Below are 12,500 nucleotides of genomic sequence, written 5' to 3'. Positions count from 1 at the left end.
GACTTGAGGAATAAATGCCAAGTATTTGTTAATTGCAGGACGCCTACCATGGCTGGAGGATTATTTTCAATTCATAAACAGTATTTCTTTGACACTGGTTCCTACGATGAGGAGATGGATATTTGGGGTGGAGAAAATCTTGAGCTTTCCTTTAGGGTAAGGTGCTGTTATGATCACGCTAGTTTGTTGCTTGTTTTTAGGGTTCAAATCAAAATATAGGGATAGAGCATGCAAACCACCGCAAGTCACTTATGTCCATTAAATCAATGCAAGTTAAGACTAGAGGAAACCAAGGTTTACTAACAACATAAAACCTTAATTTTATAAATATCCAATAGCCCACGTTAGATATATTAAAATTCTAACATGACTTTGGGGCTTCAGGGTCAAAATTGCAAATTATTCATGACTCCATTGTCTTGCAATTCCAGAAGAGAATTGAGCACAAAGATAACCAAACCAAATATAGAAAAATGATCTGAAAGACTCGGAGTCATGTTTTATATATATATGTGGGCTATTTAGAGCGCTCTCAGATCTGAGTTTGTTTTGAAGAGTGTCCTGCAGGCATGCCCGCGGACCACCGAAGCTGTCCCGAAGATGATGATTTGTTCATTATTAGATCTGGATGTGCGGTGGGCGCCTGGAAATCGTACCATGCTCGCGTGTTGGTCACGTGTTCCGAAAGTACACCAGTCCTTATAAGTTCCCGGATGGAGTAGAGAAAACGTTGAACAAGAACTTTAATCGTTTAGCGGAAGTATGGATGGATGAATACAAGGAGCTGTACTATAACAAGAAACCTCAGGCACGAAACATGGATTATGGAGACATCAGCGAACGAGTGGCACTCAGGAAAAAACTGGGCTGCAAAAGCTTCAAGTGGTACATAGAAAACGTGTATCCTGATGTTCAGATGCCCGAGCTGAACCCACCCGCAAGTGGAGAGGTAAGATTACTTACAGACTATCCCGGGGGGGGGGGGCTACTTTAAAAAGCTTCACCCGGGGAGGCTCCGCCCTAAGATCCCTTTTATATACCATTTTTGGTAGAAAAGGTACCCCTTTCGTATACCTTCTACTGACAAAATTAATGGTACTACCCCTTTCGCATTCCAAGTTTAGAAAACTGCATGGCGGACTACACGTTTTGTTTCTTCCCCCAAGGGACCCCCCGACCTGGAAAGTCGTAGTATGCCACGTTAGATTTTCGTCTAACAGTTTTTTGTTAGATAAGTTTTTTGTTTTCTTCAGAGACATTCAGCTACTCTTTGTCTTTTGTGCTTGTTTATTGAATCATTAAGATGTTAGCTGCGTTGTATAACGACGTCCGTGAGTTCTTTCCAGAACGAATAGAGTCAATGTTTTGAAACAAAGACGCCTAAATTGCATCACTGTCAGATCATAGCGCAAGTTCCAGTCATTGCAAAAAGCAACTGAGCTAAAATTAGGGCAGAAAAAAAAATTGAGATAATTACGTGCTTTTTTAACTAGCCACGGGTTTGTAACAAGTTTGGCAGAAGTAGCACGTGGTTATTAGCATTTCCTTGAATGGTCCATATACTTGTAGGTGACTCATTTTCTCTCTCTTATATGTGCTCGCAGGTTCGTAATCCTGCCAGCGGTTACTGTCTGGATTCCCTTGGTGCCAAACCTGAACATTCAGCTCGTATGGGAGTTTATATCTGCCACGGACAAGGTGGAAATCAGGTGGGTTCTGATTAACCAATCATAGAGTTTGATGTCACACATGTGACAGAGCTGCACGTTCAGTTTCGCATGCTTTCGCTGATGTAATTTGCTGTTAGAAAGCGGCGAGAACAACGACGACGTCATAACACAGAGTTTTGTAAATAAATTAGTGCATATGATTGTCTGTTCGACTGTCTTTCCTTCTTTTACTATGCAAACTGGAGCGCCGTACTTAAACCTTTTTCGTACTTTGATTACTTGAAAAATAGGGTGCATGGGAGGAGCGAATGGTAGTGAGTCTGTCATCTTTCTTGGTATGCTGGTATTAAAGGTCGCTGTTGAGTGAACTAGTAATAGGCCACACGTCACCTTTTAAAGATCGTATAATTACTTTTGCGATTGAGCCAGCGTAAAATGTAAATAATAACGCTGGATTGTGCATTTATTAAAGATGCTGATACTGTCGTCAAAAGGCGAGATAATATTCGAAGAGGAAAACTGTTTGGATGTGTCAAAGTCGTATGCAGGTGCACCAGTAGAAATACTCAAATGTCATGGAATGGGAGGAAATCAAAAGTGGGAACACAGCAAAGCATCGGTAAGTCAGTTGTACAGCAGTTTGTAGGTGTAGCGGAATATTCCTTAAAACCCCAGCTTTAAGGAATAACAGTTTTTTCAAATATTTTTCCGCTTCTGGTGCTGTTACAGCAGCGACTATTCCTCAGATTATAGGTTGTACGTCTGAAACTATCGCACGTATTCCAACCCCTCTCTATATATGCCGTGTTGCCCATAACTGATCACTACTTTGCGAAGACTGATTATTAATGTCAGGGACAAAGACAGAACGGAAGAAAGACAGGGAGCAGTATACAAGATCAAATGCTGTGACTACCAGGCCACTTACAATGGTGTAACCGGCAGAAACTTAAGCACGTGACTGACGGATAACACACGAGCAACAAGAAATGATGATGTCATCAATACCATTTACAGTCAGACAAGGCATCGCATCGATAGGGGGGTCGGCTCTGCTGAATGTATTACGTATTCTACAAGCTTTTCCCGACGACTTACTGTAATGTCTAACATGACTGGTTCTTGCATTTATAGGGTATCATCAAACATTCAAGCACAGGTCAGTGTTTAGACCGAGGACAAGCTGGTGGACAGTACGCTGTGATGAACCCTTGCGATGGTCGAGATTCCCAAAAATGGCTGTTTTCTAAGTACAAGGACTCATGAAAAATGTCTCATGACACCTGTCAGAGACACATCCCTTTAGTCATAAATTAAAAATTGATGTAAGCAACGACAGTCAGTTGGCATCCGCCATATAACCGAATTATCATGAAATAATCCGATTGTCGACTTTTTCAATACACAGGACACTTTATGTCCGCTTATTTAAGGTTTGGATGTATGCCACTAAGTCTACCGAGCCACAGCCAATTCTCACGCAAACATTTTTATGATAACTGTTCTTAACCCACGCGCTGTCTCTTTTGTATTGTAATTTAGAGAACGAGTGGCTATGGTCCACTTTAAAACGTTCCATGAAACGTGGCTGTCGCGAGAGCGCCGGCGTGAATTAAAATAACGTGTGAAAGTCCGCGAGACAGGCAGCCATTCCTTGCAAATTGGCTTTTTTACTTTTCGCTATGTTATAGAGAAGAACTGAAAAGCTATGCTGGTAGTTTTGTATACCATAGTTTTTATACTTGAAATTTGCAACCGAGATATTCATGTTAGTTTGTAGACACTGATTTACAACGAGAAGTCTAGACCGTTTATCAGAAGTTTTGAAATCCCAGGAAAAAATTCCCATTTGTTATGACCGAAGTGTTTACCGGTTTCTTCGAATGTCACATCGCCCAACTCAGCTAGAAACGCCTTTTTCGTGTAATATGGTATGTTATTTTTAGAAAATGTTCAAAAAATATATGATGCGATTGTATAATTACAAAAAATTACAATTCAGTTTTATAATTTCATTATTATAACTGCTTCTAATGAATCTAGAAATTTTAGAATTAACCATGTCATCAAATTGTCCATATTAATGATGAAGAATATTAAAGATTTTTTTAGTAGAATAAAAACGGTCGGTCGCTTTTAACATCCTGTCCAACTTCTTTTCTAACAGTGCCCCTCTTGATTCACGGGATAGCTGCGTCGCTGCGTAGGCTGACGTGCGCTATCTCATCATCATTCATTTGTTTGCGTGGAACAAAAGCCAAGATGATAGTATGGAAGGTGGAAAGGCGACACGCATCAACACTATTAATGGTCTTTTGAATACAGTTAATCCCACGCATAAGAAAGTTTATATTGCAAAAAGCATCTGTTTGTTTTAAAATTTAAAAAACGCAAATTCTTGGCACATTGGTCTGAGCACTGTTTACATACTCCCCCGCTTTGGAGAAATTATTGGAAGCCACAGAGGTATAAAATTGCAAGTTCTCTTCGAACTGTAAAAATGATAGGTTAAAAAAATTATTTTATGATATTATACACGGTTTAAAAGAAAACGCCCTAAAGCTAATTGAGTAATTACGCAAGTACAAATCTGCAAGAGATGTAACTTTTGTAGTGTGTAATACACTGTTTAAATATTGTTCATCTGCCAGGTGTGATTTTTTTATTATAAGAGTTTATATTCTGTGATTGTTAAGACTCTTCACCGCTGACCTCAGAAGCTGAATCAGTTAGATTGCCTCCAAACTAACCAAACCTGGCAACTTTACTGTCTTTAGTCAAAGCCAACACTTTTCTCTTCAAGTTCTTTTGAAGCTATTTTGTTCAAATACGAGAAATTTTCCCGTAGCCAAGGATCAGAAGTTTGTTTTAGTATGTCAACAAGCGGACACGAGAAACTTCTATCCCTTTCAGAAGCATTGCTTATCTTGCTGCAATCACTTTTAGAGCGACAAAGTCTTCTTTTGAGCTCTTTGTGTTCTTGAAACGCAGTCATAACCGATGTACTTTTCCGTCTTCTTTTCCCGCTGTCTCGTAAATTCATTGAAACAGTTTCGCTATTCGAAAAATTCTTTGAATCCCGCGGCATATTTTCCTTGACAGGAGACAAATATTCGGATGCAATGTCATCACTGCTGTTTAGGAACATTCTTTCTTCACTTCCTCCGAATTCCTTACTGTTCTCGCTGTTTTCTTCTGTATGAACAAATCCTCCATTTTGGTGAACTTCAATGCCGTCGATTTTCACGGCATCCACGGGCACTACCTTCACAGGGCGACAACTTTCCTCGCCTTCAGTGTACAAACTATCTTGAAGTCTGTTATCACTGTCTTCCCAGTCTTCTGACCATGTACCTTTTCGTTGTGTTCTTTTTCCCGTGCAATTATTTACGAAAGTCCCATTTTCACTTCCCTGTATATGACTTTCTCTTTGCGTTTGGCCGCGACGCTTTAAAGTAGATCTCACTTCACTTTTTAAGCTCTTGCGTCCACGAAGCACTGCTAAAGAGTCACTATCCCGTGACTCGATTCTCTGGAAACAACAAGGCAATATTATTCCAAAAATCTGCCGATACCCTTGGCGAAATTCTTTTGTTCTCAGAGCATAGATAACCGGGTTCATTGCGGAATTTAAAAAACCAAGCCAGTAAGCTGCAACAGAGAAGTATTTAGGCAGCTCATTACCTGCAAGTGTTGCGTACAAAGTAAGGACAGAAAATGGAGTCCAACAAGCTAGGAAAACTGCTAGAATTATGAAAAGCGTGATGGTAATACGCCTTTCGTTTAGGAAAGCCGATTGTTCCTCGCTGCCAAATGAATGACTGCGGACACGTTTGGTGTGAATCTTAACAGTCTGAAAAATCTTTAAATAAGAGAAGCTCATTATTCCTAGCGGGATCACAAAGCCGCAAACGATGATAAATAGACAGTTTGTTAACTCGCTTAGTTTATTATTACGAGGCACTTTGACAGAACATTGCGTTCTCCCTGGGATATATTCGTAACTGTTCCATCCCAGAATGGGCGTAAGAGCGGTAACAAAGGCTTGAAACCAAACCCAGACCACCACACAAATAGTCCTCTTTCTTGTGAATATCTTTTTCTTTGTTGGTTGTACTACCCCTATATACTTGTGTATACTTATCGCTGTCAGCGTTAGTATAGAGGTCAGGAGGAAGAACACGTTTAAGAATCCGTTTAGCTGGCACAGCGAGTTACTGAAAATCCATTTCTGCGTCACGGCTGTTATAATGGAAAAAGGCATGCACAAAAGCGCGACAAAAATATCCGTGAGGCTTAAATTGATGATAAAAATGTGTGTTTCCGATCGACGCAGCTCCCGTCGGCGGTAAACGACTGCAACAACAAGGAAATTTCCACCAACTGCAAGAATCATGATGCAAAATAAAATCACTGCTTCCAGGATTCCTATCCATTTTGGATCCATTTCTACAGATTGTGAATTGTTGCTCGCGGACTCATTAAAGTTAGTCTGATCCATTTTCACTCCTGAGGCGTGGGTACTTGCATTTTAACCATTTATTCACCTCGTTGTTTTGAAGCCCAACTCAATTTGCGTCACTTACCAACCCAGAGCTAAATTTGACACATTGCACTAAATTGGCACGCCGCGAATTTGTTTGCATGACAACAGGGAAGTTTAAAAATGCAAACCAACCTCTGCTTTGTTTGATGTCGGAGTAAACTGGAGAACTTTCAAGTGACATGACCTGTCCACTACCTTAGATTAACATCCCTCCATACGTCTCTTTTAAGTAAACACTCAGTAATATGAAATTCTTGTCTTTTGAAAAAGATCATACGTCTTATACCAATCGCACAGGGAACATGCTTAAGTTTGGATTAAAAATTCGATTTTTTTTTAACTGTATGTTCAATGTACAACCAAAGAAGTGGAACTGATTATTACTATTTTCCGAAATCAATTAGGAAAGCAAGGCTTAATCCCGCCAAGAGAGGTAAATGATTATTTCGTGGAGATCACATCCGTTCAATTTTTAATTTGTCGTTTCTAATAAGTAACTGATTTGCATCTGACTTCATTATTTCGAGGAAACTAAGCTGATCTAATCAAGAATTTATAGCTTTAAAGAATATTTATGTATTGAGAGAAAATAGCAGTAGGATTGTGCTCTTTTCGGTTAGTTTACGGTCAAAGAAAACCGCTTTCCAAACGAATATACCTGCAAGCCAATTAGCCTTTAAATATTTCGGCTTTGTTTTTCATTTCCCCAATTTATTGCTTCGCTACACGCAATAGAACATATTATCTTTGCCCATCTTCTTATTCACAAGATTATTCAATCGGCCTACAATGATTACTTTGCAACATGTTTTTATATTACATTGTCTCCATTCTAACCCCCAGGTTCAGACCAATGGCAGATAATTAATTGTTTCGCGTAAAATTTAAAGCAACGATTATATACATAACATTTGCAAACTTCAAAGACCTTAGTCTTCAAAAAACAGTCTATATATTTACGTAAAGTTACGGAAAAAAAACTGCTGATTAATACGCCAGCCTTACATGTAATAATTGTTTTTATTATTATTATTATTTGTTTTTTGCTTTTTTCAGGTTTTGGTTTATTTTTTGTTCTAAAGAAAGCCGCTATTTTATTGGTGATTCTAGAAGAAGAGGAACAAAAAATGTAGCTTAATAAGGGATATTATATCTTCAAATGCCATGGACAGGAGAAAAATTCTTTTGGGGCTGAAAAAAAGTATTTAATGAGAGATGATTTGTTTCCAAAAAACGATTTTGGTACTGTTGAACAAAAAGAACTTAACATTTATTCATGGACGTCGAGAAATGTTGTGATTAAGTTCTATCTTTTCTGCTTCCTGTTCAACTTTGCAATAAAGCTAAACCGTGGATAAGTTCTACGATATTGCTTAACCAAAACAAATACCAACTTTTAAAACTAATGTTTGAGTCAACTGAGCGGCGTAAAAACTTGTATGGAGGAGAGATCCCAACTTTTTTTGGCTTGAAAACTGCAATGCAGAATCCTGGGTAATAAAATTCTCCCGAAGATGGCCCCAAAATGCTTGATCATTCAGAACACAGTTTTTTCAGAAAACTATTTTTTTGTTGTTTTGAGAGATTCTTCAATATTATGTTTCGGCTTGTTATATCAAGTACTATATTTGCCCACGACTGTATTTATAGTTGTCCACTCTACCATCGCCGGTGTAGCTGCACGTTAATTGTCTTAATTTAACTATCCGTCGTCAACACAGATCGACTTAAATGAGTTAGAGTACTGCGAAGTATGCCAAAGGAAAGATGATTTTAAAAAGAACGAAAAGTTCAAAATGAAATTGTGTCATGAAATTTAAGAGAAGGCTTGATACAAGTCTATTTTTACATTTTTTTGAAGAAAGTGGTGTATTTTTTCAGTGACAGGTGAAGTAATACAAAGTGGTATACAACGTAGGTCGCACATGACAGTTACAAATTATTTTAGTTTTCCCCTTCTTTAAAGAGTGTTCCTTTTCAAACCTGCGTAAAAAAAGTCACCAGGCAACCTCATACATGCAAAATGACCATGCTGCTCACTGAGGGATACAATAAACTATTTGCAAACTGAAAATCTCTCAGGTTTATTTTTTGTATTTCAAATAGTTATTTTTTTTAATGTTGTCTAATAATGATAATAATGAGGAGGAGGATGAGGGGGTGGAGGAGTAGGAGAAGGAGAGGGAGAACTGATACTCTATACAGACAAGGTATTTCCCGCTGCTTGCCCATGATAGGGTGCCCACTGTTCGCAAAGTCCTATTTCGGGGCTCCACCTTACACTTTGCGATATGATAAACAATTTTTCAACCTGTCAAACTCACAGGTGATCAATAAAAAATCAGCAGTTGTTGAGAATTATCAAGTAATCCTCACATCTGGTTACACAAGACTTTTCGTTCTCCCAAACTTAATAAATGATTAAGAAGAGGAGAAGGCTCTCGAAAGAAGAACACGGTTCTCACGGATTACAGATTAATAGCTTCGGAGAGCTCTTTAAATTTCAGGTAAAATAATTAAACAGGAGCCGATTAATCGGCTTCTAATTAAGACGAATCCTTACAAATTGAACAGCAGACCAAGCAAACAGGTCATCTGCTACTAGACGAAGTCGACCGAAGTCTCCATCAATTTATAATAGTGTCTTCATTTTTTGCAGGTTGACACCGGTGCAAGATTTCTGTACAATTTATCGCAGCAATCTGCTCGATGTGTTTGTCTGATGCTTCTACTACAATTTGAAGAGACGTCTATTTAACGCATTATAAAACCATCCTACAATAAAATAAGCGTTATAAAACGTTAACATGGATATTTTGTGTCCTTTCTTTCTCGGGATAAGCACTGAACCTCCACTTCTGTGTATGACGCCCATCACATTTTCTTACAACCAAGTTGGAGCCTTCACTGACATCTAAACAAACATCATGAAGCGTATGGCGGATCCTACCATCCTGTAAAAAGAACGGACGAGGGGTCAAGGGCGTGTCCCTTGGACTTAAATGGGGTGAGAGGAAATGGGATACCACTTCTACACTTCTTACACAGTTTGTCTCCCAAGAGGATATTTAGTCGGAATTTACCTTCCTTTCTCGGGCAGTAGTTCGTTTTCCGTGGGAGAAAATTACCATGTTGTCTGGAAGGGAATAAACTTTATCATTTTTTTGCTTAATATACGGTAAAACCAGTGCTTCTCTTAAAGCAACCTGATACTCAGTGCGATATAAAACATGATACTTTTGTGGAGGAGGTAAAACAAGGCGCTTAATTCTTCTTTTTAATGTATTGAATTCAGAAGAATTTCCTAAAAATCCAGTCCTAAGCCACCATACAGGCTGAGAAGACAAGACACCGCGCAAGCGCCAGGTAAGAATGCTTCCTCGCTTCCAGGCTTCTCTCCTACCCTTCCCTGTGGAAAGAGAGAGGGACGAAAAAAGGGATAACCCCGGGAACGAGGTTGTTTCTTCCTTTGCCCACCTTGATAACAGGTCAAGGCAACAAGTAAAGGAGGCAGAGGAGATCGAACCTGGAGACGACAGGGCAGCATTGAAGGCAGCATGATTACATGGATCTTTGCCACGCTTTTTTCAAAGTTTCGCAGCCATTTACAAAAAGTTACAATACAAAAATCAGATCAACCACGAAGTACTCCTTTCCATTGTCAAATAGGAAGTGACAGAAGTTAAAAGTGCTCTGTAGAAATGCGACAAAAATGCCAAATTAAATTAGAAACTGACCGGCTTACTCTTTTACGAGTACTTCTAATGAAGTTACAATATAAACCAAATATCATCCGTTCTATGATAGTTTTATAATATTTAGCAGCTTGCCTTTTCGTGTTCCCACTTCTGGTTTCCGCCAAGACCATGACAAGTGTATAATTTCACCTTAGTGTTTTGGTTGCCATCGACAAGATCCAAACAAACCTCGTCATGCCAGAACTCGTAATTCTTCGTAAACATGAAAAACTGCATAAAAAAAGTACATATAGTTCCCATCATCTTCATTCAATGTTTACTTTTTTTCACAGGTTACGATAAAATCAACAAATTGCCCTGCCATCAATATCATGGATCTCCATACAGCTCAGTTGGTAGAGCACTGCAGCGCTAACGCAGAGGCCATGGGTTCGAATCACGTTAAAGCACTAAATTTTTCTGGGCATGATTTGCCATCGCTTAAACAGGACAATCACGTGACTTTTGTCGGGAATAGAGTACATTTGTGGCCCGAGTAGCATCATTTGCGCCCGATCGAGCGGAGCGAGGGTGCAAATGATGCTACCAGGGACACAAATATACTATGTATATGTCCAACAAAAGACATGTGATTATCATTATTATCAATACATAAGGCGAACGGGAACAAATTTATTTCATGAGGAAAGATTGTTTAACATGGAATCATCTTGCGGGCTGCAAATTCCATTTACAGCCCGCACTTTGACATTTGGCCTGAGAAAAAGGAGCGTTTTAGAGACGACCAGTTTGTCATTTGGCCGCGTGTATGTAGTGATAATAATTGCAATTCACTTCATCTTCATTCAAGGGAAAAAAGGGTCGTTAAAGTTCTCGTCGTTTTGTTAAAATGATGGTAAAATAGGAAAACTACAGGACAATCAGGTAATATCTCTTTGACAGTTGTTAAAAAAATAGCTTTGACACAATCCCTCACGGGGCCTGTGCAGACTTTAATACCTGGTTATTCCCCATGCCATGACACATGTACATGCCGGGCTCTCCTCCGGGATCATTTTTTGCCAACGTATCTAAGCACTGGTTTGTACCAAGATTGCGAACCTACCGAAATAAACAAATATAAATTATATTGTCATATTTAGAAGACGAAAGGAATACCTTTCAGATTTTTCTTCTCCGTGATTACATTCTACTCTCCCGTAAATATGCACATATCACCAAATTTTCTCCCCCTTAAGAATACATATCCTACTCACCTCTCCTCTTCCGTAAGGATACATATCCGGGACATTCAATTCTGGGATTACATTCTCCAGATACCACTTGAAACTTTTGCAATTCAGTTTCTTTCTTAAAGCTTTCCGCTCGGTTATATCCCCAAAAGATTTCTCCTTGAGCTGAGGCCTCATGGCGTAGAATATTTGTTTGTAATCGTCCATCCATACTTCCGCAAGTCTCATGTTATTTTTGTCAATGGCTCCCTCGCCGATCTTGTACGGCTGGCTCTCTCTGAACACGTGACCAACCTTGGAACATGGCAGGATTTCCAGAGACCCGCCACACATCCAAATCTGAAAATAACCATAAAACTCTGTTTCCTGGCGAATGCTTTGCGGAATTTTTCTCTAAAATAATAATAAAAAACCTTTTATAGGTCTTCATTTTTGAAAATCGTACTTAGAAAATTTTCAGAAACTACGGCTCTAGGAAGTCAGAAAAAGAAAAAAAGAAAGAAAGAAAAAGAAAAAAAGAAAAGAAAAAAACAAACAAAAGGGGAAGAAAACTCGAACCACCTGACATGAGTACAGTTGAGTAATAATAAAAAACCATTAATTTAAAGATGTCCTTTCTCTTGTGTGTCTAATAAACAGAAAGACAAAGCACTCATGTTAGTTAATAGATTTGATCTGAGTGAGCACTCAAACAAACTTAGCCAACCAATAAGGGCGCGGGTATAAAAGTTTAGCAAGCGTAGTTTCACTGAGTGACAAAAAAATTTTCTCGGAACTTACCCGAAAGGAAATTTCAACATTTTCTCCTCCCCAATAAGACATTTCAGTATCATAAGAGCCGATCTCAAAGAAATACGATCTGTCAATAGCAAACAATCCACCGGCCATTGTTGGTGACCTGAAAAGAGAACATTTTAACATTAACACGTAACAATCTGCCGCAAACATTTCCATCTATCCTGTCATTTGTGTTTAATTAATTCGTTCTCTGACTTTTTTTACGCTACGTGCCTGAACACTTGAACATTAACACATAACAATTTGCCGCGAACATCTCAAACTATCCTATAACTTGCATTAGTTGAAACATAATTGTAGTATCCTCATTTGTGTTTAATTAATTCGTTCTCTGATATTTTACGCTACTTGCCTGATAGGATCAGCATCACTTTTCCGTCGTTTGCTCTCATAATCGGGCAGCGCCCTCCACTTGAAAGTCAATTCCCAATTAAAGACACCTCTATTGTATCCTCCTTTACTTTGTGCGTAACGAAACGTTCTTAAGTCAATCACTTCTATATCTGGTGTAACAACAATAGTTCTGTCATGCGCAATCCTTGCAAGTAGCGGCTCC

At 38.9% G+C, this 12,500-nt stretch overlaps 3 protein-coding genes across 3 annotated transcripts in view; 1 reads left to right on the top strand and 2 right to left on the bottom strand.

The window, feature by feature from the left end:
- LOC140930083 (polypeptide N-acetylgalactosaminyltransferase 13-like) overlaps positions 1-4,313 on the top strand; it is an 8,480-nt gene extending 4,167 nt beyond the window's left edge. The window contains exons 4-8 of the mRNA XM_073379742.1: positions 39-156; positions 623-949; positions 1,605-1,709; positions 2,143-2,289; positions 2,805-4,313. Coding sequence (XP_073235843.1) covers positions 39-156; positions 623-949; positions 1,605-1,709; positions 2,143-2,289; positions 2,805-2,936 — 829 coding nt within the window. The 3' untranslated portion in view covers positions 2,937-4,313. The remainder of the gene's footprint in view (positions 1-38; positions 157-622; positions 950-1,604; positions 1,710-2,142; positions 2,290-2,804) is intronic.
- Positions 4,257-6,965, bottom strand: LOC140930084 (histamine H2 receptor-like). Its single transcript, XM_073379743.1, has one exon. It carries the CDS (start codon positions 6,169-6,171, stop codon positions 4,444-4,446), a length of 1,728 nt encoding a protein of 575 aa, XP_073235844.1. The 5' UTR covers positions 6,172-6,965; the 3' UTR covers positions 4,257-4,443.
- A 1,105-nt stretch (positions 6,966-8,070) lies between these two features.
- LOC140930082 (polypeptide N-acetylgalactosaminyltransferase 1-like) overlaps positions 8,071-12,500 on the bottom strand; it is a 12,010-nt gene continuing 7,580 nt past the window's right edge. The window contains exons 3-8 of the mRNA XM_073379741.1: positions 12,297-12,500; positions 11,927-12,044; positions 11,171-11,485; positions 10,914-11,015; positions 10,047-10,184; positions 8,071-9,170 (exon numbers count right to left, since the gene is read on the bottom strand). The exon at positions 12,297-12,500 is cut by the window's right edge and continues 172 nt beyond it. Coding sequence (XP_073235842.1) covers positions 9,009-9,170; positions 10,047-10,184; positions 10,914-11,015; positions 11,171-11,485; positions 11,927-12,044; positions 12,297-12,500 — 1,039 coding nt within the window. The 3' untranslated portion in view covers positions 8,071-9,008. The remainder of the gene's footprint in view (positions 9,171-10,046; positions 10,185-10,913; positions 11,016-11,170; positions 11,486-11,926; positions 12,045-12,296) is intronic.

The sequence above is a fragment of the Porites lutea genome, chromosome 3 (assembly GCF_958299795.1).
Source record: "Porites lutea chromosome 3, jaPorLute2.1, whole genome shotgun sequence".
Taxonomy (NCBI): domain Eukaryota; kingdom Metazoa; phylum Cnidaria; class Anthozoa; order Scleractinia; family Poritidae; genus Porites; species Porites lutea.
Note: the sequence above shows the minus strand (reverse complement) of the source record. Positions and strands in the feature narration are given on the sequence as shown.

What these genes read in the sequence shown, in the direction of transcription:
- LOC140930084 (XM_073379743.1), bottom strand. Translation starts at nt 6,171, where the DNA reads ATGGATCAGACTAACTTTAATGAGTCCGCGAGCAACAATTCACAATCT.